This window comes from Acromyrmex echinatior, chromosome 14, assembly GCF_024713525.1.
Source record: "Acromyrmex echinatior isolate Ae372 chromosome 14, ASM2471352v2, whole genome shotgun sequence".
Lineage (NCBI taxonomy): Eukaryota > Metazoa > Arthropoda > Insecta > Hymenoptera > Formicidae > Acromyrmex > Acromyrmex echinatior.
Window position 1 is genome coordinate 3281548 of NC_141865.1, and position 27820 is coordinate 3309367.

Consider the following 27820-nt stretch of genomic DNA (forward strand, 5'->3'; position numbering starts at 1 on the left):
TGATTATTTACACCTGATTTACACGATGCTCTTGTACTAGTAATTAGTCTGGTGGTCTATAATAACAAACTAGAAAATTAGCAGCTAAAGAAATATAATTTATAGAAATAATAATTTATTTGAAAAATACAATAATTCATTGTAAATCAGAAATATTGAACTGCTTATTAGTGACGACCTCACATCAATTTTTACGATATATTTGATATATATTATCAAGCTCATAGTCTTGATCTTCAGAATTTTAGCTGTCGATTGTTGTTTATTGAAATATTAACAATCAAAATTAATTATTCTCTCTGATATATATTGTATTTTAAAACAGTAATGTAATATATATTTTCGCGTGGAAAGTTATAAACCCATGTCAAACTTCATTTTGCGTTACAAGTATATGCGTGAACAGGATTCTCTCTGTAGGGGTCATCACTACCAAAAAAACACATAGGTTTAGCTGAAACTCACCTCACTTCGTATGAATTTTTCACACAAAGCGAGATTCAACTTAAAGCTCATTTTTCGATAATGGAGCCCTCCCTATAGGGAGGATCAAACCCACCGCATTCACACATACATTTTTCACGCAAAGCCAAGTTCCACATAGATCTCCAACTTTCCACGCAAAACGTGGTAAGCGAGTTAGACACATTTTTATATTGTTAATTTCTTTTGTTAATTAATAACTTTACGAACAACGAGACGACCGTTAAAATTTTTCTGAAAGCTATTCAGAGTCACGATCTTGTCAATATATGCCGTCGATGAAGTCGTCATTAATATGCAGTTTTTTTTAATAGTTACATAATTTAATAATCACATAATAGTCACACAAAAAGTAATTTTTTAAAACAAAAAAGAAATTTTCATGAATTTGGAAAAACTACACATACGACGACGTTGTCAACAACTTAGTTTATGGAAGTTTGTATATTTATATTTAAAGCTCATTTTTTAATAATAATTTCATTGTTAATTAAGTTTCTTGTCATACTTAGAAATTAAAAAATGTTTAATTAATAACAATCTGTAACAAAAATCGTATTAATATTCATTCCTTGAATTTTAAATATGAATTACAAACACCTCTAATAAATTTAGTATGTTACGGTAAATGTGACATACTGTTGAAAAGGAAACTTACTTTCTAATAAAACTTTCTAAACAAAAATAATATAATAATAATAATATATATAAATCTAAACATTATTTAAACAATTTTTACATTTTAATCGGGTACGTACTTTGTTTTATCATTCTCTAAAATTTACAGGCTATAATAAAACCTTTATTGAATCCAATAATTATATACTATGGAGTACCATTTCGCAACACGAATGTAAATAATCATTTCCGATGTTTGTTGCGTGCTGTGAACACAAATCCGTTGGCAAAAATTGGCCATCACGTCATAACTTTATGAAAAATAATGTCAAACAGGCAAAAAATGACGATTTTGAGGTTTTCAAATGTTGTAGCACCGGCAGCTAGTTCTTTTCCTTAATTTCCTTAATTAATGCCATATATCAAAATATCAATTTTTAACTTTAAAATGTATTTTAGTTCAATTCGATAAGATTTTTTATTTTTGAGACAGCAGTTTGAAAATATAGAGTTCATTTCTCATGTAACAGTATTCGACAAATAAATAACATTATTTTAAAGAAAATTAATATTTTGGAATATTTTTTGAAATGTTTATTCTATCATTCTTTAATAGAACTGATGACGATTATTTGTAATATGATTTTACACTCTATTACAATTTCTCCTCACACTGTCACAAATGATCCCATTGGGTAATCATGACAAAACACATTAACAATATTTTTCATATTCAAATAAAATTCATTATCTGAATATGATATATATATAAAATATTAAGATTTATATAACATTTTCAAAAAATTTTTTCAAATTAATTACAAAGTTACGGAATATTTAAATTCAACTTTGTATTTTTCTGTCATAATTACCCATAGCGACCCTACAGGTTTATTTATATGTATACAGGCTTTGACCAAAAATATTAGGCACTTATGTATATTCTTTTCATCTATCTAAACTTCTTTTATCTGTATTGTTTCCTATAGCATTGTATATAAGTTTAAAGAGTTCTTAAAATAAAGAATAATTCATAACAAATGATCATAAATTAATTTTTGAGCTAAAACATTATATAATAAATAAGACATCTAACACTTTTTAGTTAAGAGGGTGGACAACACAAAAGAGCGCTTACCTGTTTCTTCAGAATGATATGCTTGCCCTTCCAGTATTTCATCATACCGAGGGCCTGTAAAGTGCTGACAATATCATACGAGTCGATGGCCATTTCCTTGCTGATATCTGAAACAAAAAATTACCGAGCATGTGTGTTTGTTTCTTTGTCTCTTTCATGATCTTCATTGACCCTCTCCCCTTTCCCCGTTGGAAGTGGAAACTGTTGTTGATGGAAAGAGACATATAATAATCCAATTTTTTAAAAGAAACTTGTTCCTCTCGACGTCATACAGAAAGAATAATATAATAAAATTGACGAGGGCTAGTAAAAAGAAACATGATGAATAAAACATCGTGAATTTATTACTATTTATATTTGTGTGAAAATATTTTATGTATGAAGGATATTATCAACACACAAAAAAAATGTTAGCACACGCGTTTCGAAAAAAATATTTTCTTCTTTTATTAGTCTCTTTAATTACGCAAACCCGATCTTCGAGTTTTCCACAAGTCTCTGGTTAAAAATATATTCTTTATATTCTAAACTATACTATTAGAAATGTAATCACGAACTTTCTTTACAAATGAAGGTCGTGGTTATGAACGAAATAAAAAGTAATGAATAATTTAACTGAAAATTAAGTTGCAGTAATTACTTAAATGAACGTGTACATTAAATTTATGAAATTTAATGTACTTTTAATAAAATTTTATGAAAAGTACATTAAATTTCATGAAAAATATAATACATTAAATTTTATGTATATGTACACAAATATATTTTTTAATTATAAATACATTAAATTTGATGTAATGTCATGAAATTAAGTTCGAATTATGTAACTTAAAATTTAATGAAATTTAAGAACATTTCTAACAGTGTAGAAGCTATCCAAAACTGCGAAGAATTAAAATAAATAAACAATGTTAAATTAAGTATCTCAAAAATTAAAATTAATAATAATAATAAAAATAATATATTTATATTTATTTTACATCAACCCGATTAATTATAGATATTGAATTAATTTAACGCTAAAAGAAATAATAATAAACTTTAATAAAGAATTTGATGGTAGGAGTCGCAAAAATATGGAAATGATAAATCACATATAATCTGCTGCGGTTTTCAGCGACTGGACAGTTTATCCTGCCCTTCATGGATATAATTATTCAACCGCTAAAACCAGTTACGTTGAGAAAACTTGACCATCGGATCAATAACAATGCGGCATAAATTCTCTGCTGACAATTCTCTTGTCTCAAGGCACTACATCTAAAATATATAGATTCAATAATATCCACCGAATTATTACAAAATATTGAAATAGAATAACTTTTGATTAAACAGCGAAAAGTGAAAAGTTGGCAAAGTCTCCTCTTGCTAGATTGCGAAATTTTCAAGAAGTTGCTGAAGATTTTTGCTAGAGTCGCGACGAATGTAAATTTTCTCTCCACGAGAAAATTACGCTTTTGAAACCAGGCGTTGAATCAGCAGTTCGAAGCGAGACTTCTAGCAAGTCGCATTAACGCACTTTCAATCTACGTATAAATATTTAAATGCCGCTCCGTAATATCGGAAGTCAAAACGGACTGATGGCTGGTAGCTGTGACGGCAGACTTCGCGCTGACCTACCTTTTACGGAGATCTCCTTGCCGCCGAAATTGCAGAGATACTGCAGTAGAACATCTTTCCAATAGCTCCGATACGAGATTAGGCCGAGATCCGAAAGAGGCTTCTCCGGTGAACCGATTTTCTTCTCGACTCTCGTTAGCAAGTAACCTGCGCAACGAATAGGCTCAGTTTATTCAAATATTAATGCTATTTATCAAATCAAATTTAATACAAATATACATAGTGAAGACCATATTCGATTAAAACGTGTCTTGCGTAATAATATTTTTTACATGAATTTTACAATTTCCAATTTAAGCATGCTGATTATTTGTTAATTTTGAAATACATAGTCCCAAACTGAAGCTGGAATACATAATAAAGTAATCGTATATAAGTGTGTACTTAAAACGTCCTATTTGTTGTTTGTAGCTAATTATACTGTGAATTTAACAGATAGTATTAGTAAGTTGTGCAAACTATCCATCTCGATTGCATCAGTTTATTGTTCAGTTTGTTCATTCTGTTATTGTTAATAAAGCAAAATGCAAACTGTCAATGATGATGTAACATGTTATAGGCAAATTATTATTTTCTACATCCATCACGAAGTGATTCTTAATTTCCATTCATTTTATTATAACTCTGTGTGTGTGTGTGTGTGTTTATACTTTACAACACTCTTCTGTATTTAGTTTATATTTTCGTCACAAGGTTTTGTTTAACTGAAGAGAAAAGAACCTCTTTGTAAGATAGAACCAATATGGCCAACAAGAATAGGAATTCTATGGAATGTACATATTGATTGTAACGTTTGATACTTTTGTTATTCCAGATCGTGGATTCTAATTCATCTGCTAAACATATGGAAATAAGTAGATAGGTTCATTGTTTAGAAAATAGTACTTTGTGCATTCTTATGTGTCAATATGTTAATAAACTTATTTTCTTATAAAGGTAACATCAGATCATTTTATTTTCTATTTTTATATTTTTTTTTTATTTTACAAAAAAGGGGGAAACATATTTTTCATATTAAGTACATATTATATGTACTCAGTACATCCGGAATACTACTACTTTTTTAAAAATCTTTACTGCACTTATGTAAATATTTGGAAATGTCTCATATATCTTATTAACTCTATGTTTCAAAAATGTTTCTTCTTTTGAACATATAGTTTTTAATTTTAGACTTAGCAAAAAATTAGAAAAAAATCGCAAAACTAAATAGGGACATATAGGACTCGGTTATTTTATCATAATTTAAATTGGCAAGCAATTTAATAATATATTAATGGGAGTATCTTTATAATATAATTATAACTAATATATTTATAACTTTATAAATAATAGGAGTATCTTTAAAACATTGTAAAAAATTCATTGAAAAAGGAAATTTATTTATTTGTTAGTGCAGACTTACGGTATCAATAAAACTCATTCATCAATTAATAATCTTTTTAAAAAAAAATAGGATATAATAATAAAATTAAAATATTCAATAGCTTCACTTTAAGAAAATTGTAATTCCAGATATTTCAACAATTTATACTTCAATTGGTATAATAAAACAATATTGCGGTAATATATTTTTCGAGTACAACAACACTTTTCGCAGCCGGGATTAGTAAGCACTTCATAAGTGAAATTTCTAAAGCATAATTGGACAACAAAATCTTATTATACATTTAAACTGGACAAGTGGCAATGGGCCCGACAGAAATAGACGCGGCCCTGGCCAGCAGTGCCCGTCTACTCCTGGTTGAACGTCCGTTCCGCCTCGTTTGTCCCAAGTATTCTGCGACGAGGCATCAAAGAAAAATGTATAGACAGCCGGGAGAGAGGGAAAGAAGGAGAGGGGAGGAAGGGGGGGAGAGAGAGAGAGAAAAAGAGAAGGCACCTCGAGGCGCTTCGTGCCGCGCGGCCTGCCTGCTTCTTGCTAGTGAATCGGCGAAATGGTCTGTTGCGCGCCATCCGTCTGTCCGTCCACGTCAATGGAATTATCCAAGAGACTAGTTAAAAACCCGTTTTTCAGGGAGCGACTTAAATGTCAGATCCAGATCTACCGCAACCGAGAGTCGAAGATTGATAACGCGTGCATTTAAACGCTAACCATCGACGCTCTTATCAGAAACAGGTGCAGGTGAAATTTATAGGAAGATGGACTTATCGATCAAAGTATGGATCTCACTTAGGGAGAACGTTGATTGGATTCCTCTTCTTTGGTCCTCTTCTTTTCTTTTGAAGCACAAAGTCGGAAATTAACTGAAAATTGGACTTTGTCCCAGTTAAACGTTTCTTTTAAACGTCAATTCAGATTTTCTCGAGGGATGAAATCAGAGAGAATTTATAACAGTGCAGGAATTTCATTTGGTATAATCCCGGTCATTTTATGTCCGCGACGTAAATCTGAAAATTATCTTCCACAAAGATTCTTGCCGGAGTGACATGAGTCACCGAGAAGCTACCATCAAGAGGAGACGAGACTGATCCGCGGAATTCAAGGCTGGGATATGTAAAAGTCAATCTCGAGAGGGACGGGATTTAATGGACTTGCACACTCGCTCGTTCGTTTAGCAAGGATTTCGCAAGTTGATAGCTGCATCTTGCATTATGTATAACCGATCTCACTGTACGCATATACATTAGAACGTGGACGATAGATTCGTGGTAGTATCCAGCGTATGTCATGTCATCCACGTTAGTGTCATCCTCACATTTCCGAAATTACCTCCCACACCGTCAGCAGGTTCAAAAGCTCTCTCATTAGCAAAGTAATCTCTCCCGTGCTGCCGTTTTCCGCCGAATAAATTTTGCCGCCTCCAGAAGATGTTTATTTAAAGTTCCAAATGTACCGTTTCCGCACGGCTGATAGATCAAAGCATGAGATAATTAAGTGTTAAGAGATTACTTGTGGCCGCGAGGGACACATCTTTGATTCATTGTTCCGAGTCTCTTAATCCGAAATCACCGGACGCTTAGCCGCAGACGTATTTCCAGGTATGAAAGTTTATTTGCATCTTGCAAATTAATCCGCGAGACACAAGCTTAAGTTTTGACGCATTGATAACTTATCAATGACTGATATTTAGCGAGAAAAAACTTTCCTTTACAAGGAAATTGCATAAAGGGACAAGCTCTAATGTTAATAATATAATTACAATTTTATGATTATTTTCGAAACTTATATTTTTAAAATTACTTTTAAAAAATATTATTGTGGATAAATAAAGACAATTTTATTATAAAACTTGTATATAATATTATATTTTTTTGATATCTTGAGTAGTTTCAGAGGTAGATAAAAGCCTAAAAAACTTTACTAATAAGGAGTGATTTCATTTTACATATAAAACGATTTTTTCGTTACTGATTATTCTTTAAATAATCATTCATTTACGTAATCTATACAAAGTTTCATTAAAATCAGAATTTCACACTTTGCGTGATTCCCTTAATTTCTTTGATTTTGAATTCTACAGAAATTTCAAAAAAGTACACTGTGAACGTGTTTTCGCCGCGAATTTTAAAATTCTTCTTGATCCAGTCGCAGACGGTTTCAAGGTCGCCGGTGTCCGATATGCATCTATTGCGCGAGTTTGCAGAGATCGGCGCGGACAGATTCACTCAGCGCTTCTTCTCTCTTTGCTCGTGGAGACGCTTTAGACCTCTTTATCCCGCAGACAAGGACGGACAAGAGACGGGAGAGACGTGTTCCCGCGGTGTACTCGGGACCAGGACATGCCGATTCTACGTTCACATTTCCGTGCCCGTTCCAGGGTGTTCCCGGCCGGCGATGGGTTCAATGACCACACCGCTCCATCTCCTCCACCTTCGCAGACCGCGTATCTCCGGCAGCAGAGAGGACACTTCTATCCACCCCCTCCGCCTTCAGCACTCTGCGGCCTCACCCCGCTCTTCTTCTGCACCCTCCCTCTCCACTTCGCTGCTGATTACTTTGGAAGGGTGGAACGCATTCATTACGCGTTCGTTCAGTTTGCAGACTTTCGGGATCGGCGTGTAGGAAAAGGATAGAACGCGAGAGGGGGAGGGGGAGGGGGAGGGGAATAGGGAGAGAATGGAGAATTGGAAGAGGGGAGGAAATTTGAGGATGGAAATTCGAGAAAGAGAAAAACAGTGACCGCCGGGCGGTGGGAGAAAGGAAGATGGATCGGTGTGACGAGAGGGAAGAAGGGAACGAGAGGGAGAGAGGGAGGAACGTCCCAGTCGCGGGCAGGGTCGGCACAACGAAGGGCGCAGAGCGAACGAGGATACGAATCGTGAAAAAAACGCGAACGATGAAATTGGGTGCTATTGAGAGGAGTTCGTTGGCCCCACGATCGAAGCATCACTGACGAGGAGATTTACGATTCATCAGCAATATTTATCTTTCGTGCCATTCAGTGGGATAACGATGGCACGAATCATGATGTTTCATAAAACGATAATGGGATTTCAATTTAATTTAGGAACGATTCGCAATTACCGATGCATCTTTACTCGAAGATGGATAAAGCAATTATGTCGGTGGAACTAAAAAAAAGTATCTTGATAAATGTCGATGAGCTCGGAATTGTAGTTTGGAATTTTACAGCTTAACCGTATCCTTCAAGTATCCAAACAGATGTTGCGATATCAATATTAAATTTCGATTAAAAAGATGCTCTTTGTTCATCTTAAGTTATAATGGAGAACAAAAGGATCTCCTTTTCTCTTATTTATAAATACTCGATAAATCTAATAATTTTTCTCTTTTAGATATTTCTAGCTGTTCTGCTGCAAATCTGCTTTTAATTTTAATATGAAAAGTGAAAGTGATTGACTTCGATTAGACAAGATACGTTTCGCATCTTAGGTTGTTAAATCAGTTCACTCCTTTCTTTCCTCTCTATATATATCGTCATTTCTTTCTCTGGACCAAAGAACGATCAGTCTTCGAGAGGGACATTGCGGCAACCTTGAGACAAAAACGAAATATCGCGTCAATGGGAGGATAATATCGCAACGAGATGTAGTGCGTATCCGCCTTTTCCTCTTTGACGAAGGCGAGAGATACCGCACGCCACACCGACCCTGCCCAGTCGCAGCAGTGTTACCGCCGCAGTAACCCCTCACCAATTCCCTCCCTCCCTTCTTACCCTCTCGTTGCCCTCCCCTGCCGTATGACTGGCGTATACCCTTCGTTCCTAGGTGTAGGGGAAAGGGCGTCGGTGACCCTGCCAATCCTACGTAGGGATAGTGGAGCGAGGTCACGAGAGGTCATACGATTCCGAGCCCTTCAGGCGCCCTGCGTTGAGCGGGGGAGACGAATCGACGGCGACAAGAGAAGGGCGAAGGGTGCGGTGGTGGTGGTGATGGTGGTGATGATGGTGGCGGCGGCGGTGGTGGTGGCGGAGGCGGTGATGGTGGCGGTATAGGGCAGGTACAGGGAGCCTGTACTATAGAGATCAAGGTGTGCGGAGGAGCGGTTGCCCAGAAGAGGAGAACGCGCAGCGTGCGTGAAACAGGAAGTACTGGTGTACGCGTAAACTTGTATGCGTGTCTGCACGCATGTACGCGACGTCGACGTCAGTAGTGGTGCGGTGGGAGTCGATCGATGCGGCGAGACGTCGGGCGTCGCACTTTCCACGCACACACAAACACACAGCCCACTTCGCTCTCGGCAGTAGTAGTGGTGATCGATGGTGGACCTAACGCTACACAGTTCACTATCACCATCACATCACTGCCATCGGCCCCGTTATCAGAAACACTGACAGTGTCCGTAATATCGCGGAAGTGGTATATCGATATTACTCTCATGATCGTACATCGGTTGCGTTCGATTTGAACGCTCACGAGCTATAAACCTCATTCTATCATCTTTCTTCCGTATGTAAGGAGGAGGGCAGCTTTAACGCGTGAGTATCTAAATCGAATGCAATCGACTTTACGAAATTAGGAAATGTTTAAAGATGTAACGTTTTTTATAAAGATATTGTAGACATAATATTTACACGTAATATGTTGAACTATTAATACCAAAACTGGGGATTCATTAATGGGGATTGACGAATGTTGAAAATAATTCATGCAAGAACGATGAAAAGTAGGGAATGATCAATATTGTGAGAAACAATACCATAGAGAGATAAAAAATAAATCAAAATAATAAAGAAATATCCAAATGAACTTAGACATGCTAAAATTTTTTTACAAAATCATTTATACAGGGTGTTCCAAAATGATTGCCCGTCAATATTTCGCATATTGGTAGAGCAGACTAAACTGATTGTGAGTCGAAAAGTCCTGTAGCCTTTTGTAATTTTCGCAATAGTTAATAAAATATTAATTATTAAATATCGAATATTGGTTTCCAATAATTTTTTACTCAAGTACCATCAATTTTTACAGGAAAGCAGCAAGTGACAAAAATTGTTTATTTTCTTCTCATAGAGCGTTAAAAATTTTTAAAACATTTTTTATCAACTTTTTAATACTGCACTTTCTTATTGGCAACTATTTTTACCACAGCGATTTTTAGTACTTAATATCTTGGTAACTATTTTAAGAATTGCAAAATGGTGAAGGACTTTTCGACTTAGTTTAGTCTGCTCTATCAGCACACGAAATATTTGGCAGTCATTCTGGGATACCCTGTACAAATAAATTTAAATATACTTTTACTTAAAGTGATTTTGGATTTTCATTGTAATTTAATGCTTAAGCAACTCTTCGCCCTGTAGAGTTTTCTATAGGAAAAATATTACCGGATTTATTTGAAAGCGACTTGATATCTCGTAAGGGTACATGAGCTCCTAGTGCCGGCCTTGTACAGTCGAAATACAGCCGGTGGTGGAGTCGATGGCACCGACACTGGATGCGGAAGGGAGAGAGAGAGAGACGGGGGAGAGAGAGAGAGAGAGAGAGAGAGAGAGAGAACGAAAGGGAGGGAGAGAGGATGCTGTCTCGCTCGCGGAAAAGCCGACGGGGTTGTGAAACCAGCCCTTCCTTCCTCTCGTCTCACCCCCGTCGACCAACCGACACACCACGGCAGCACAGTACGTCGACCCTCGACCAACCAACCAACCAACTCTCGACACACCCCTCTTTCCCCTCATACTACTATCGGTGTAGTAGCGCCGCGATGCCCGCTCCCGACGCCACCGACACTCGCTCGGCATCAATGAAAATGACGTCACGGCAAAAAGCCCCGCGTTTAATTATCAAAGCTATGCGCCTCGCGCCGCGCACACGCGTATGCATGCATGCATGCATGCGTGCATGCGTGTCGACGGCGACACGGCGACGACGACCGTCGACGAGGAATCGCCGCGCATCGGGTTCGTCATGGAATTGGCACGTAAAGCGAACGACAGGGAAAGAAAGCGACGCGATCGCGCATTCCGCGACGCATTTAAGCATCAAGTGTGCTCGCGCGCTCGGTGGTAATATCGATCACAATTTAGGATAAGAATACATTTTCACGAACCACTCGTTGATCGTTTCAGCGACAAAAAGAATCGCACGATCAAAAAGATGACACTTGATATTCGTCAATTTTGATTGTGGAATTCGGTTATTGTTGAAATAACTTGAGCGATTTGTGAAAATGTACTTTAATGGAAGTTTTAAAAGATGAAAAGATGAAAAACAGATAAGAGACGCTTTAAATTCACAGCGAATTTATAAACATATACCAGCTCGCTAGAATACTTTATCAACAACGGCGATGATTCAATCAAATGGCCATACTGATTCATAGCAAAAATTCAACACAGCTCTTCGTCGCAAGATGTGCGTGATACAACCTTTCATCTCCAATTAAATGAATCGTTAGAAAGATTGCATCATGTAGGACAATACTTAAAATAATTGTGAACACATTCGAAAGTGAATGTAATGTCAGAGATGGCCAAGTTATAGGGAAATAAAGAGAACCGTAGGATATTACAGATAACCGGGATAATTATGAGAATAGTGATGAGAACACTCGTGATGTAGCATGCTAAGTGTTAAAATTAAAAATGAAAGGTCCGAGTTCAAATCTCAGTAGGCTCTATGAATTTTTCATCTGTCCCAATTATTCCCCGTTATATTTCCCGTTAATATCTTAGATTCCATACAATAAGCAAAAACAATACTAGGATAGATGGATCAGCCTTGCAATGTAATGCAATTACAATATCAGTTATACAATATTGTAATTACAATATCAGTTTATATTGATGTATCAATTGATCTGAGCATCGAGACACTGTTGTGTGTCTCCTGATATACTTACTAAAATCAATGAGCAGCCGGCCATAGCCTTGTCTCTGGTAAGGCGGTAGCGTTAAAATACAGGACACGTTGTAATTCAAGAAAGAGTTCTTCTCCTGGAACACACAGACATTAAAGTCTCGATTAGAGAATGCATAGAAGAGTGTTGTTAAAAGTACCACATCGCCGCTGGTTTATCACCTCCAAGATTTTTACGAATTAATAATTTATATTATCACGTGGAATATAGTCATTATTACTACAGATTATCTGAACTTTTATCAACGGAGCACGATTCTATAATACCTCGTGCTACATTAGGAGAAGTGAAGTTATAAATGCATTCGGTATTAAAGGCATGATCGATGATATTCCGCTCATGAACACGAATACGCCAGACAAGTTCTCTACAAAATTGTATCGCAACAAGGAAGATAAGCATATGCAACAGTATATTTAAAATAATATCTATTATGAGATCCTTTCCGGAGGAGTTCCAGCTTTTGTCCATCACGATATAACTCGAAAAATTAATTAAAGATCATCGAGAGCCCCTCCGGAAGTTTCTCCCAAGAATACCAGCATCAATTTTTCAGTGTCATCCTATAATGGACTCGCGGAACTCGCGAGGACCTCATCGTGGAAGAGTCATGCGCCTCTAGAAAAGAAAGAACCGCCGCAATTCCATCAAAAGAGTCACCCTCAAAAACAGAGCACACACTCGGTTACTGAATAAAACACAAGTTCTTGTATTTTTAACGTGGCCACGCGACGTAACTGTATGCAACATCAATATTTTTTTATTGGACAAAATCTCTTTCCAAAATGCCTGGTATATCTATCTTAGATCGTTCATTATGGAAACAATGGTAAATCGGATTTCTTGAAATTCCGCTAAAACAGGCGAGGGGATACTGCAACGACGAACTTGATCGATAATACAAACCTTTTCATTCCAAACTTAGTTTCTTATATTATTATTCTGTCGTTTTCAATATATAAAGCTCGAAATAAGATTATATAGCGTTAAATCGACATAATTAGTTTATATAAAAAAATTTAATCTAGTTATACCAAGAAAAATATATTCTCATTATTCAATAATAATTTTCAAAGGAAATAATATCGAATAGAAGATTACAATACTTCAAATCGAGAATTACAATATCTTTAAATTGATTTTAAATTATTTTTATTTGACAATATCTTCTTTCTAGAAAAAGTTATTTATATTATTGAATTGTTTGATTAAAAAAATTTCATAATAATAATTCCTTAGTCTTATTCCGAAAATGGTTCGTGTTCATGAATCTTACTGTGTTATACCGCGATTAGTAGCAGCAAGAGAACGATACGAAATCGGTGCGTGATCTCATACGAAAGTGATCCACTCGATTATTCCGATTCTCCATACACAAAGACAGTTTCCGAGCAAGCATTTCATCGAATCTCTAAATCCAGACATTTAAAGTGTCGCCCCGGTCGTGCCTTACAATTGAATTGGAACAGAAATTCATCCGTGAATGTAGAAGAAACAAACTGACATTGATTATTAGTTAAATGATATTAAGTTTTGTTTTGACACTGTAATATATTTCAAGTAACTTCATCGGTGTCTGAAAACATTCATATTCTCAAAAGAAATTTAATGTATATTTAACACCACATAAAGTTAAAGTAAAAATAACAGTTTCATCTTCTTGATATGACATGTTAAATGTCGAAAGAAAATACTGTTAACAAAATAATCATAGTGCTTTTTAGATAACTATTATTATAACATTAATATAAAGAATGTAATATTGTTAAAATGAGATTATCAAATTTTTAAAGCAACAATGATTGCGTTGAATAGAATATGATCGTTTTAAATTGAGAATAATTTTTATTTCTGTGCATATTACAGTACTATCTAGCAAGATCAAACAAGCATTCTACTGAAGACACAATTACTGCTCTGTTTAGCATTCTAAATATTTGCTAAGCATATACACACGTAAATTACGTTCAACCTAAAATTTTTATTTTTTCCTAGGCTTTCAATCTTAGGTCTCAAACTCAATATTATTTATTCAAATAATCCGAGGTCTGCTGAATACTTATGCTACTGATATGAACTATAAAACTTTTATATCATAAGCAAAATTTTTTTAATTTCAGGTGACAGTTATACTAAACCAAAAGCAAATAAATTCTTTCATTTTTATACGATCTTCTTGTAAAATTAACACATTCGGACATTTTACTTGTGCGTATTTTAATTCTGTAAAAAAAAATTTTTGCAATCCAGTTCAATTTTGATTGTAATCCGTAATTGCGTGGTAATTGGCGTCACTCCAGCAGTGAAATCTTAAACTCACCTCGAAATCTTACTTATCGCACTTGCAAAATGAATGTCTGATGTACAAGGTGTCTCGCGTTTTCTAATAACCGATTTTTATATTCCTCTTGGAATATCGTACGATCGAAAAACTTTTTTTGCATTTGCCATGCCTGTTGACATCACTCCCGGTTTCAAGCCGTTTGTGCTGAAAAGGATTTTCTAGTCCTTGTCCTGTGGTGCCAAGAACCTTTAAAAAGATATCAGTTGGACGTAAATGAACCAGATGCTTCATTCATTAATTTAGCACATACAGAAATCGCTAAAGAAAATACACGAAGGATATGTTCTGTATGAAAAATTATCGCAAAAAGAAGATTGGTTGTCAAAGAACGGAACTATATATAATCTCAGTTATATATATAATCCAACAGATGCGATAAAATACAATTTCTCTAAGGGTATGTCCACGCAAGAATCTCGCGTGTTTAATCGTATTAAATTTTGCAATGAATATAAACAATTTATTAACATCGGTAGAAATTAATATATATCCGGTGTATTTTTCGAAATGCTGAGAGATGCAACAGAATAATAATCTAACAAACGTAAAAGAAACCTTCCTCCATATCTCTCTCTCTCTCTTTCTCTTTCTCTCTCTCGTCGTGAAAGAAGAACTTAATCTCTTAGTCGAGACTACAAGTTATATCTCGGAGACGGTAACTATCATTTTCCACGGAGTACGTAGAGAATATATACCTCGTTGAGTACAGGACAAAAGAAGATATTACAGAATCGCAGTTATTTCTTGGGAATGAATTCGGATAGGATCAACTGCTCAACGTGTGGTTTCCGCAAAATTAAGAGTCATCGCACACCTGGCGCGGCCTTCTTGCTTTCTCTCTTGTGCAAAGATTCGTGCAAAATCGTGCACAAGAGTGACCGCTCTCCCTTCGTGAAAGAAAAAGTTAACGGATCGACGATTAAGACTCTACTTTTTAATGCCTCGCGCGCAGTGACGCAGCAACGCGACACGACTCTTTTTCCGGCGTGAGGCTGATCCGCTCGTTCGTTACATCCCGCAGATCCTTAAATGCCTCAACACGCGAGACACTCGAACGGATGATTTCGATGGTATTCGGACACCCGGTATTTCCGGCCGAGCGGCGGTCGTACTGTTGCTAACTGCCGAGGCAGCAACGGTCCGAAGGACACGACCCGCGATCAATGTGTGCGTGCACACGCCGGCCCACGTGTGCGTATCGGCGTGTTAACTCGGCGAAGTAGAAGACGAAGAAGGAGGAACAAAATGGGATAGACGTGCCGAGAGAGAGAGAGAGAGAGAGAGAGAGAGATACGCGTTCCACATGAAAAGAGGAAAGAGTGATAGGAAGGGGAACTTTGGGCCCTGAGAGAGCAACCGTCTCGAGGGGTCCGTCTGCGTCAGAAGGATAAGGGGGGAGACAAACCGCTGGGAACTAAAGAAAAAAAATAGGGATAGCTTTTTTCAGAAAGTATATTTTGAAACTGGAATATCGCTGTGATACAACGCTCGAAATGTATCAACAATACAATGCCCAGTGTCGGCAATTTATAATACCTGAAAAACATCGGATGGACAATACCAGAATTAAAGAACGCAAACGGTAGAGAAAGTATAGTGATTTAGTGTAGGAGGGCGACTACTTGTCTCGACGGCTGGTCGTCTGAGTTAAGTGAGACAAATCAACGGGAATGGAAATGAGTCAGCGAACGAGTGCCCAAGCCCGAGTCGTCCTCGTCGAGTTTATTCATTCGTCGTTCTTAAGAGGAATGTAAAAATGTTAAAGGATCCATCGACTTCAAACGCACCAAAGATTCTTCCGTTGCAACGCGCAACATCGAAGTTTAGAAATTCCTGTAAAGCGCGTGTATTTCACCGTTCTCGTTACAATCGAACCGAAAATTTTAATCGTAACGTTAGTCAGACCTGTTCTGGTTATCGTGATTGAATTTCAACAAGAAATAATACAAACAAAAATCTGATCATATGAATCTGATCAGAATTCTGGTTATCGTAATTGAATTTCTAATTATCTCGACTAAAACGTTTGATAGAATTCAACTATATAAGTATCTAATTTGTATCTTTCTGATTAAATTTACTAATTTCAATGAATACAACAAGACTTTTTTTCAGTGTAATGAGGCTAAATAAGATCCATTGGGTTCTATTGTAGCGGATTAAAAACGCTTCGTCCCGCTTAGTCCCGCGAAAAGCGTAGGGAGATCACGAAGAAGAAAGAGAACAGAAGAAGAAGAAACGAGAGACGAGAGAGGCAGAGAGGGAATCTGGGGCCCGCGACGTCCTTGGGCCCAGTAGTCTCCACGTTGCTCAGGGCCGTCTCGACGTCCCCACCGGCACCATCACGGAGGAGGCCATGTACTTTTCCTCCTCCTGTTCTATCTCTTTCTTTTCCCTCCCGTCGATCTCGTTTCCTCGCCGGTCGCCTGCATGATGTCGCGTAAAGACGACGGAGCACTTTGTCAGCTTGTTCCAAATCGATCGGCGATGACAAACGACGGAATTCGGATTAACGTGGAAGTCATATATTTTCCGGTGCCGAAAGACGCAAACTACGATATTACATCGCTATTTCATGTTTGTACTCTAATTTGATTTGCATAATTACTCTGCGTTATATTTCTTTACTTCCAATAAATCACACCAAAAGATTTTCTTCTTCGTCGTTGTACTGGACTGCGCTAAAAATTTCTTTCTCGCTTTCGCTAAGTTTCAGTCAATATTGTACCGCTCAAAAATTCTTGGCTACACTTTTTTGTACGTATCTTTTTATGCGCTAAAAGTTCTACGTATATTATACTCTCTTTACACATTTAAAATAGAAATAGAAGATTGAAATTCACAATTCTATTCTCCATTTAATTAAGGAAGACATAATAGATAAATATTTTCGAGCAGTTGTGTACATATCTATTTTATTTTAAGTGTACACTAATTCAACTGCAATTCAGAACAGACCTTTGGCTTAGATCGATCTCTCGTTGTTGCACTATGTATATTGCCGCAGGACTTACGGCCCCCGCAATTTACCGCTTACGGTGCGAACACTTATTCCATTTCGTTGCAATATGCACGTGTCAAGGACTGTACCCGCGCAGAATTCTGACTCGTGCATCAATAATCACGACACGGTGGGCTGTTCTGATGGAGGAAGAAAATACAGTCCTCTCGACCGAGGAAGCAAAGTACAGCTTCTTTCGCGGATATATAGTTCGCCGGAATCGATACTGGCATTTCTCTCTCTCTCTCTTCCCCTCCTTCCCTCCCTCCCTCCCACCCTTCCTTCCTTCCTTCCTTCCTCTCTCTCTCTCTCTCTCTCTCTCTCTCCCTCCCTCCCTCCCTCCCTCCCTCCCTCCCTCTTTCCGTCTTCCTTCATCTCTGGAGCACGGCAAGGTAGCGCATAGACTAACGATCGCGAGCTGCAGCCACGGCCCGTCGCGTTCTATGTGCGAGAGAGGAATAAAACAGATCAATGATCGTAACAATATATGTACATACATCTCTCAGCGACCAACCACACCATCTGCGTCGTGGAAATAATCATACAGTATACATACTCGCGCATTTCACGCGTACAGACACAAGTGCGCGAGCACATACGCGCGCCTTTCTGGATCTTTCGATTAGCTTAGCCAGCCTCCTAACGAGAGGTCCAAATAGTTTCATCAAAGATCCACGGCGCGCAAACTCATGCTACGTGATCGAACCGCACAAACCGTCACTGCGTGACGATTCAATTTCGAAATGGAGTAACAGAGGAGGGTGAGGCACAGTACGAAAATCCGGAGTGAAGGAAACGAGAGTTCGTACGGAATGAAACAATTAATTTAACACGAAATCATAGTTTAAAAGTGTGAAAACAACGATACGAAATAATGACGAAATAGAAATAAAAATGAATTGGAACGAGATGTAATGAAAAAATGCGGAATAATAGGAAACAGAAATCTGATTTTGAATAATACGCGCGAGTGAAATCGTAACACGGAATTTCAGAAGTTTCAATTATTAAAAGAAGAAAAATTACCAATGGACTCCAACAGAAATGGCTTAAATATAAAAGATGTATATAATAAAAGTAATAATAAATTGATAAGTCGATTTAATACATTCAGTCTTCGCATGCTTATGTATTTTCCCTAAAAATCTCTAGAAAAATCTGGTTAAAGACAATGCCAGATAATCATTGCAGAACCTGATCAATTTGCCATCTAATCATTCGAAACAAGTAATTGATATCAACTAAGAATAAGTGCCAATTAAGTAATTTACAGATAAATAAATATTATGTCTCCTTTCCTCAAAAATTTCTTTAAAAATCTGACGAAAAACTGACCAGTAATTGCGAGATGACCAGAAACTGGTCAGATTTGCGACCTAGTCAAAACAAGCCTAAAGACTCAAACCGTTTTTAGGACCTAATACTGCAGGCTAATTTTTGATCGAAATTTTTGAGCCAACTGTTCTAGCTTGTTTTCTATTCGGATTCCAGTGTTGCTCTCATGCGATTGTACATATTTTCGCATCGATCGGCGATTTTTAAATTACGAGGCTGTATGGAAATAATCGCGCGCGATGCGAGAACGATGAGAGAGCCGTTGTGCCTTGGGAACGCGCGACGCATGTCGATGGTATTTCAACTAGGTTATATGCACCCGCACACAATTCACAGTTCTCGGAGTGAGAGATAGCGAGTGGGCGTTAAATTAATGGCGAGTGTTCTTTTTCGATCAATAAAGCGCGTAGACGGATGGCTCGTTATCGTCATTGAAGATTCCTGTGCCCGATTGATTTCTATGAACTCGCAACCTCAGAACGGATGCTCGAGATTCAAATTTAATTTGTCTTTTATAATTCTGTTGTCCCTGTTACGTGATCTGTTTTATATCGTTGCTATTTTTCGCGGCATACTAGTCGCTGGAGAGACCACTCGAAAAAATATTCTGGTTAAACCAACAAAAAGCCCCAACAAGAATGGCATTTTGTTCAGTTTCACCCGAGTATCATTCTTGATGGACGTTTTTGTTGATTTAATCAAAACCAAATTTTTTTCTAGCGGAGGCATCGTGTTAATCGTGCTCGAGCCTAATTAAAAAAGTCTGGTTTAATTGAAATTCTAGTAGATTCAACCATAAAGGTAATCAAAGAGAATCAAATACTTATCCTATTAAATTAAATTAAATCTATCAAACAAATATTATCGAAATAACTACAAATTCAGTTATCATAATCAGAATTCTGATTAATGTACTCAGAATGCATTTCGTTTATATTTCTTGTTGATACAATAAGAACATGTTTCTTACAATTAGTGTAGTTACACCGACATTGCTCAGAGCTCTATAAATTTGAACGAATCATTTCCCTTTTCCGTCTAGGTATCATACCTACATATGACTACGCATGATTTACGGTAAAAGAGACATCGGATTGGTCCGCGTGATCGTTGCAAAACGCTTGCAAATGATCCTCTTGGCTGACATGACTCATCTCGGATGAATTCATTGCCTGAACGCTCGAGGAATGCAGAAAGAAGAGACGTTCGATGACGATGACGACGACAATGTGGCGTCGGTCGAAAAAGGCTTGCAATCGGTCAGTATCCTTTCCCGCGTGTCATAAAGCGTGCACGGGCGAATAAACGGGCGATGCACGTGTAACGGCAAGGAGGAAAAAAAGAAAAAATTGAGCAAGAGAGAGAGAGAGAGAGAGAGAGAGAGAAGGAAGAACTATTGGAACATGAATCAGCAGCAAGTAAGGCGCATTTATCGTATATGCACACATATCTCCTTTGTCTCTCGCATTGTCGCTCATAAACACATCGGCGATGATGACGGCGACGACGACGACGTTGGCCATACGATGCGTAGGTGAACGAACGTCTGCGAGAGAAGAAGAGAGGAGAGCGATCACGAGAAAGCGCACTCGCGCGGATAAGGCAAATCAAATAATTCTGTCCAACCGCGGGCGGAGTTCGCTGTAATCATGTCTCTCTTTTTTTCTCTCTCTCTCTCTCTCTCTCCTCTCTCTAATAATTAGTTTACATTAGTTTACCCTCTCTCTTTAAGAGGCTCTCCGGTGTCCACCAACGAAAAACAATTAATCAGAATTTTAATCCTGTATATCTGAGCGAAGAAGCAGTATAGAGCCTAATCATGTCTTAGAAGTCTCATAATCATTATATATACAATATATTTATGATAAACAATATTTTCTATTTGTGTTAAAGCCGATTCAAGTCTTTGTTAAAATTTTTAAGTCTGTATTAAATTTTTCATATATTCGAGTATTAATTTAATATATATAATGCGCTGTTATTCAAATATTTTATGTTAAGTTGAAATTCAAAGTCTCTTAATGTCCAAATAACACAATTTATGAGTAAAAGTGGAAAAATAATTTAAAAGCAATGTATTTTTAGACATTCGGACATAAATAAATGAAATACGTGTTAGTTTAATGTATCATAAACGTTAAATTAACACATTTTATTCATTTAGATCAGAGCTTTTTTTATATTTAAAAATATATTTTTTTACTCATAAATTGTGTTGTTTTAAGACTAAGAAATGTTAAATATTGGGTCATCTAAAAAGTATCCACGATTTTTTGTGTTGCACTAGGTGTTGATGGTCAACACACCCAATATTAATTTAATATAGAATGTTCAAACAATACAAGCACACTATGTTGAATTAACTTGATATGTTAAAAACTCAACATAAAATTTTTAACGAAGACCATTTTAACATAAGTACAATATATATGTACATATTTTTTACTGAACAAGTTTTTTTTACCAAATTGATAAATTCTCAAATTAAAATGTAATGAAAAGTTGATCAAGTTGTGCTTTTGTGGTACTAAAGAATTTGAAAAGCACAACGAAATAATTTTGATTAATTTTTGTAATATCAATAAAATAATAATCAACAATATTTTTCACTGTACGATAAAAAAATTACTGTCTACGTTAATTATACGTCCATCGAGATCATCCAATAAATATTTTTACAGGGCATCAAGTCACATGACGCAGTTTTACCACGATGCTCCGCGTCTCCTTTCTTTATCTTCGATCCGCGAACTTCTAGGATGCTTATCTCTGAAGAATATAATAAATAACGCGTTTTCTACATTTCCCTCCCTCCCTCACTTTATATCTCACGCACAATAGCGCGCTATCGTATTATTGCAGGAGGCGTTTATGGAGTGTGTAAGTTGGTCGCGCGACTCGCAACGACCAGAATTTTTGCGGTGCCACTTATTTATGGTGCCAGTTGTGCCGTCGTTCTGTCATTGGGCTTAGGAGACCGGTCGCGAGATCTGCTCAACAGAGCACAGACAGCATAAATTTCCACTTCGATAACTGGATATTTACGAGGTGGATTCGCGTGCGTAAATGGAAATTAACTCTGTGTGTGAGTGTGTTTGTATGTGTGGAGCATCATTCTGACTTTTTGTCTCCAATCAAATCCTAATGGAGCCTAATCTCTAAAATTCGTTTTTGTTATTTATAATCTTCTATAATAAGCACGCAATTTTTCAATTGATGTAAGATGTCTCCGTATTTTTTTTTTTCTGTTCTTGGAAGGTCGATACACATAGTCAAAAGTAGAATTTCGTAGCAGCCGATTGCTAATGAAATTAAATGTACTCGACCGAGCGGAACGACAGATAAAAAATTCATCGAATATTCTCCTGAGGGATCGTAGCCTGTCATCGACATGGTCAAATTTTTGCCGCTGCAATTGCAAACATATTGGATTAATAAAACCTTTTTATAACATTATACCGACTGTATGTGTTTGCAATTAAGTACTTTTTATTTATCTTCATCTACGAATTTAATAAGAGAATTTACTTTATATCCATGATAAACCTATTTTTTTCTTTTCCATTTTCTCCTCTTACAATTTTATTGATATTAATAAAAAAATATATGTTAATAAAAATTCTAACATGAGTACGAATGTATTTTTGCGCACTGAGAGAAATGTTTGGTACGTATAACCATTTATTTTGTCGATATATGACTAACAAATACTTTTTCACTTAAAAATTGTGTTTTAATGAAAAAGTAAAAAAATATTTATTAGTCACGTATCAACAAAATAAATGGTTATATTAAAACATTTCTCTCAATGCAATTATCTGCATGGAAAAAATGATTTTGCTATGATATCTAAAAATTTAACTAGATACAGATCCAAAAATTATGTTCATCATGCTTTAGTTTTCTATATTATTATTTTGATAAGTCAACAAAATTTCTATACTGCCACAAAATTTGACATGTTACTCTCTTCCATTCGTTTTTTCCCTTCATTTCCTTCGTTTCGCTCTACCGCTGCGAAGTTCGTATCAACTCTTTAATTTTAATTTCTTCCGCACATAATTCATCATTATTATTTTATTGTTATACTTTAATTGTCTCAGTATGTTCTACATAAATTCTGTTTCTTTTAATTGTCTCTGTTTGCTTTAATAATTCTGCGTTTACTTTCTTAATTATGTCTTCTTGCATTTATACTTAGCATTTATTCTTGTCTTCTACTTTCTTGACACTCAAGTTATTTATTAAGCAAGATATAATGTCAGGAATTGTTTTCATTCCTTTGTAATTTGTAACTTGTAATTCGTTTCATTTTTTTTCTGGGAGGCAACAGTTCTATTGGTGTCTCAGCATTTGTGTATACTTTGTAATTTCTCAATATACAATAATAATAATAATAATTAATAATAATAATCATTATTATTTTCAGATCTGTTACTTACATTTTCAGGTACCCCAGCAAAATTTATCAGTGTAGATTTATTTTCGTAATTATTTTCTCGAGAATAGAATGTTGTTAATCAGTTTAGTTTTCATTATTTTTCGCATGTTAATCGTCAAATGTTTTTTTACATCAGGAAATGTTTACGCAGAGATGACAGAATCTACTATTTAAGAATTAGCATTAGTCGATGGTTGATGATAAAGAAAAATATGTAAAATATGTATAAGCTTTCGACTTTCCATGGAATATTCGTTAAAGTGTCAGTTGCGGGAAATGCAAGTCCAAGAATTAAATAATGTGCAAGAATTAGATAGTATATGTATGTGTGAATTATCACGAATCGCTTGATCATGCGCGAAGGGAGGCGGTGTGATCGTGGCTTAATGGCCGTGCAACCTCCTCGCGACAGTCACTTCTATATTTAGATGCACCGAGTTTCCTCCTCCACTTTCTTTATGCCGAACAAAGCGTTCCTGTTAACACACAGGGTGTACGTAAAGTCTTATCGCGGGCGTTTCCCATGTAACCGCACGTTTAAGCCGATGAGTTATCATCGAGCGTCATCGAGAGGTATCGAGAGCTTCTCTTTCTGCGAATAATGACGAACTGGATCATCTGCTACATCACATTCCGCATTAGTATGTCACTAGTCGATCGAAAGAGGACACTGTGTAGAGCCAAACTATTCGGTACGTGACTTTTCAAGCTTATTAAAGCTCGATTGATTTTACAATATTATTTTCAGAAACATAAATGACTCTGAAGAAATTACTCTGTGAATTTGGTTAACAAGGATGGGAAATTATCATGAAGTTTACAAGGAATATATAATATATGGTCAATTTTGTCCGTCAGGAAAACATTTTTTTCACAAAGCTCAACGATTTGAAGAATACGCCCTGAAAATTTTCATGCTCGATGTGTGCGGACAATGGATGCATCGCTTTCAGACGGTGACCATTGGATTTCGAAAAAGAGACGGTCCACTATGGTTTCGGTCTATTCGCATATCCGCATATTCTCATCCTTCCAAATCCGAGCTGGACCATTATTACCTGATCGTATTTCTTTGTCCGATCTATAGAAACAGAAGTTTCTATTAGTTATTGCCGTTTCATCCTCTTTTCCTCTCGCCGTTAAGTCGAACTATGTTGATTCCTTCAATGCGTTGTGAGAGGTATGCAAAAAAAAATATATATATATATAAGAACGCAAAAATGAAAATGCAACTGGCAAGTGTAAGAAGTATAAACATCTTCCGATTTCCTCTTCTTCCTCCTTCTCTTTTGAAACACCTTGTAGACGGCGGCCATCGATCCGGCGGTCCATTCGGAAAAAAACCGGAAAAAACCACCCAAGTTCGCTCGATCTGAACTGCTGCGAGATGATGCTCTTAGCCGTCTCCTCCTCCCCTTAGACTTTCGCAAGTTTCAATAATATACACACTCGACGACATCCAAGGATAAAATGGCGAGACAGATTCCAAATAATTGCCTACTCGACCGAATCTATTATTGTACGAAAGAAATAGGTTAATAAATAAGGCTAATAAATGTGTATAGCAATGTCTACGTAAACTGTTATCGCTTATATTTCTTGATAAGACTTCAAATTTTGCTCATTCATTATATTTTATAATGTTCGAAAAATATTTATGTATTGTATTTATTTAATATTTGATATTCATGGAAATTTACTGTTGCACATTGTCAGGAGATGACTCAAGATTGATAACTGATCATTGATGTCTGCAGTTTGATGTTCACTAGTTCTGCAGATGGCCCTTCACGTGTGGGCGCTTAACTTCATTCACGCACTCGATTTGCGTGCATACGTTATAGAGGTGATGAAAAACGGGTGCACATGGGTTTTTTGATGCTATAAAAATTTCTCGCGTCGTTATCGTAATCATTAATGTAAACAGATGAGCAATGGAGAGAGAGAGAGAGAGAGAGAGAGAGAGAGAGAGAGAGAGAGAATGCAAATCAAAGATTCTTATCGACTAGAGCGTTAGTTGCCGTCGAAACCGCGATAAGTATGCCACCATAGACTTCTTTATCCATGGGAGAGTAGCGTTCAAAGAACTTTAGGAACGAGAAAAGAGGGAGAGATGGCGAGAACACTTTTGTGGATGTACATTCGGCGGGATTTGGTCGCACGAACAGCAGTACTGTCTGGCATCGATCGACCCCAGTCGGGGCGAGGTTTTGCCGGTTAAGAGAGACTGAGAGATCAAGAGAGAATGAGCGAGATAGCGTGAGAGGAAGGACGCGGGGGCGGATAAGGGAATAGGGGACGGCTAGAGAGTTGAACGGATGGTAGGATGGCGGCGGAGGGCGAGCCTACCCCAACTCTTCTCGACGAAGCGAGGCGCGTATAGTATCGACGATCTCTACTACTACTACCACGCGTACTACTCTCTGACAGTACTACCCTACGTCATCCCTCCTTAGTATCCCTTATCCCTGGCTGCCTGTCTGCAATTCCCAGCAGCCACCCTTAGCCGTCTCCTCGCCCTCTCGTTCTCGGGCCACCGTCTGCGGGATATTTTTAAGGAAAATTGCCCGACCCTCGTGTCCTTCGTCCTTCTCACCCTCGTACCCCACCCACCCGTCTGCCCGTCTCGTCTCTCGTCTACCACCGCCGCGCCGTCTCTTTCATCCTTTTCGCTTCCTCCCTTTTGCGGTGGTCCTGTGTGCGCGACTCCTCTCCCGCGCCGATCCTTTTCTTTCGTCCACCCAGGAGCTCTCCGTCTGCTCTTCCTTCGAGCCTCAGGAGCTCTCGTCTCCTGGAAGATCCCCCTGTCGGCCTTCTCTTTCCTCCCCCGCGCTGATCGCCACCCCTTCCAAGTCCTCCATCCCTGAGGACTTGCTCGGAGAGCTTCTCGAAGAATTCCCGACATTTCGCTCCTCCATGACTCCGTCCGTTGGATTATGAAATTGCGAGAAGGGATACTTCCGATCGCTGCGATCGATCTTCTTGTCAGGTTCATACAATCTGGTGCCCGTGCGATCCAGAACAAAAGAGAAATTTCAACGATTGTAAAAGACCCACCCGAGCTACATCTGGTGCAATCTGGTGCAATCTAATGCGCATTGACTTTAATTAGAGGTAAGATGATGGATCTAAATTGTAAAAAATAATTTTAAAAGTAATCCGGTCATCTCGATCGATAGTTGACGTGAATGTTCATCGTCTTTCAGCCAGATCCGGTGAAAGAATCAGAGATAGACCAAGGATAGATCTCGGTCCACTGTCGTCCTGTTTCGCTTTTTGCCCTCCACTCGCCTAGCATAAAGCACGAGTATAAATGCTCGACTGAGAAGGACCCCCGTCTGTCTATTTATTATATTATATACGCCGGACGGAGTTTTCTCTCATCGGACCCTTCACAGGTCCAAACCTTTCGTGAAGGGCGCAGGTACGATGGCCCGACTCTACTCTCTCTTTTCCTCTCTCTTAATCTTCTTCCCTCGTCTTCTTCATCGCTCACTTTTCTCTTCCTTTCTCGTCCTTTCGCATTCTCCTTCTCGCTCCACTGCTCTCTATGCATTATTCAGGATATATAACACGGAGCCGTCCGTGACGGACTAACTGGCGCACCGCCGGAAGTTAGGCAAATGAGCCCTGAGCGACCGTGGATCGTCGCGTTTCCACGGAAACCGCGTCCGCCGATTTTTCACGCCCTTTCTCGCCTAAAGTGGAAACATCCTGTCGGTGTTTCATCTCGCGACTTCAACACCGTACACGAATACCAGATAGTCTCGTGATTACTGGAAACCCTCATTGGTTGGGAAGCGCAATAGATCTAATACTTTCGATGAAAATTTAGATTTACATTCGTTTCTTACTGTCGCACAGTAATTATTATTTATACATATATATTTCTGTAGAAACTTTATCAACATCTTCAAATTCAAGGATGAGATTTTGAGAGGAAACCTGAAATTTCAAGTGAATATGATTGATCGAAAACTCTTTTGTTGTTGATGTGCGCTCTCATTCGATTATATTGGAATGATATTACTGCGTGACGGAATAAATAAGCAGCGAAGGAGTATTTAATCTACAGCTCTAATCTGAGATCAAAATTTGGCTACACAATTTCGCGACGTATCGACAACGCTTTTTTTTTATTCGACGCTTATTTTCTTTCGCTATCGTCATCCCTATCAGGATGAGGATTGAATTTCATCAAACTCCCGCATCAAAAAGAGTATCCATTTTCCTCCCCCCCTCCCCCCCTCTCCATCCGAAACAGGTATTTCGTTGATGTACCCAGGAAAAATAATATCGCGCCGTGCTTGCGTTTCGAATGCTAGTACATATTACGCACAAATATTGCTCCGGACTTAAATTGACTCGGATAGCACGTAAGTAGTAGTCTTCGCAGCTGCGAATGAGCAGACGCATTTTCATTGAGCAAATAAAAATTCCTAGGAAAATCGCGTGGGATTTCCATTTGTGCGGCGTCAACTGTTTTTCGCGCTACACTCTGTTTCTTTTCAATTTTGATAGTCTTCCCAATTTTGCCTAGTCATCCATGATGCACTCTCTTCAAGAACTTTCTCAAG

At 37.5% G+C, this 27820-nt stretch overlaps 1 protein-coding gene and 1 long non-coding RNA gene across 11 annotated transcripts in view; one reads left to right on the forward strand and one right to left on the reverse strand.

The window, feature by feature from the left end:
* chm (lysine acetyltransferase chameau) overlaps positions 1 to 27820 on the reverse strand; it is a 63106-nt gene that overhangs the window by 16722 nt on the left and 18564 nt on the right. For 4 of the 7 annotated variants that reach the window (XR_015547319.1, XR_015547318.1, XM_011057140.2 and 1 more), the window contains exons 10-12: positions 12105 to 12198; positions 3860 to 4006; positions 2240 to 2346 (exon numbers count right to left, since the gene is read on the reverse strand). Coding sequence is in view for 5 of the 7 variants with exons in the window: in XM_011057140.2 (XP_011055442.2) it covers positions 2240 to 2346; positions 3860 to 4006; positions 12105 to 12198 (348 nt within the window). In the remaining 2 variants the exon portion in view is untranslated. Of the gene's footprint in view, positions 1 to 2239; positions 2347 to 3859; positions 4007 to 12104; positions 12199 to 24070; positions 24325 to 24525; positions 24755 to 24801; positions 25125 to 27820 lie in introns of those variants that run through there. The other 3 variants (XM_011057143.2, XM_011057141.2, XM_011057142.2) reach the window with 3 other exon arrangements.
* On the forward strand, positions 17827 to 24131 carry LOC147907344 (uncharacterized). 4 transcript variants are annotated; one of them, XR_015547324.1, is made up of 4 exons: positions 17827 to 19178; positions 19523 to 19603; positions 19845 to 20061; positions 21484 to 22332. It is a non-coding gene; the product is annotated as an uncharacterized LOC147907344 (long non-coding RNA). The 4 variants fall into 4 exon arrangements; XR_015547323.1 differs by having other exon boundaries at positions 21665 to 22332; XR_015547325.1 differs by adding an exon at positions 23992 to 24131 and having other exon boundaries at positions 19124 to 19178; positions 19845 to 23935.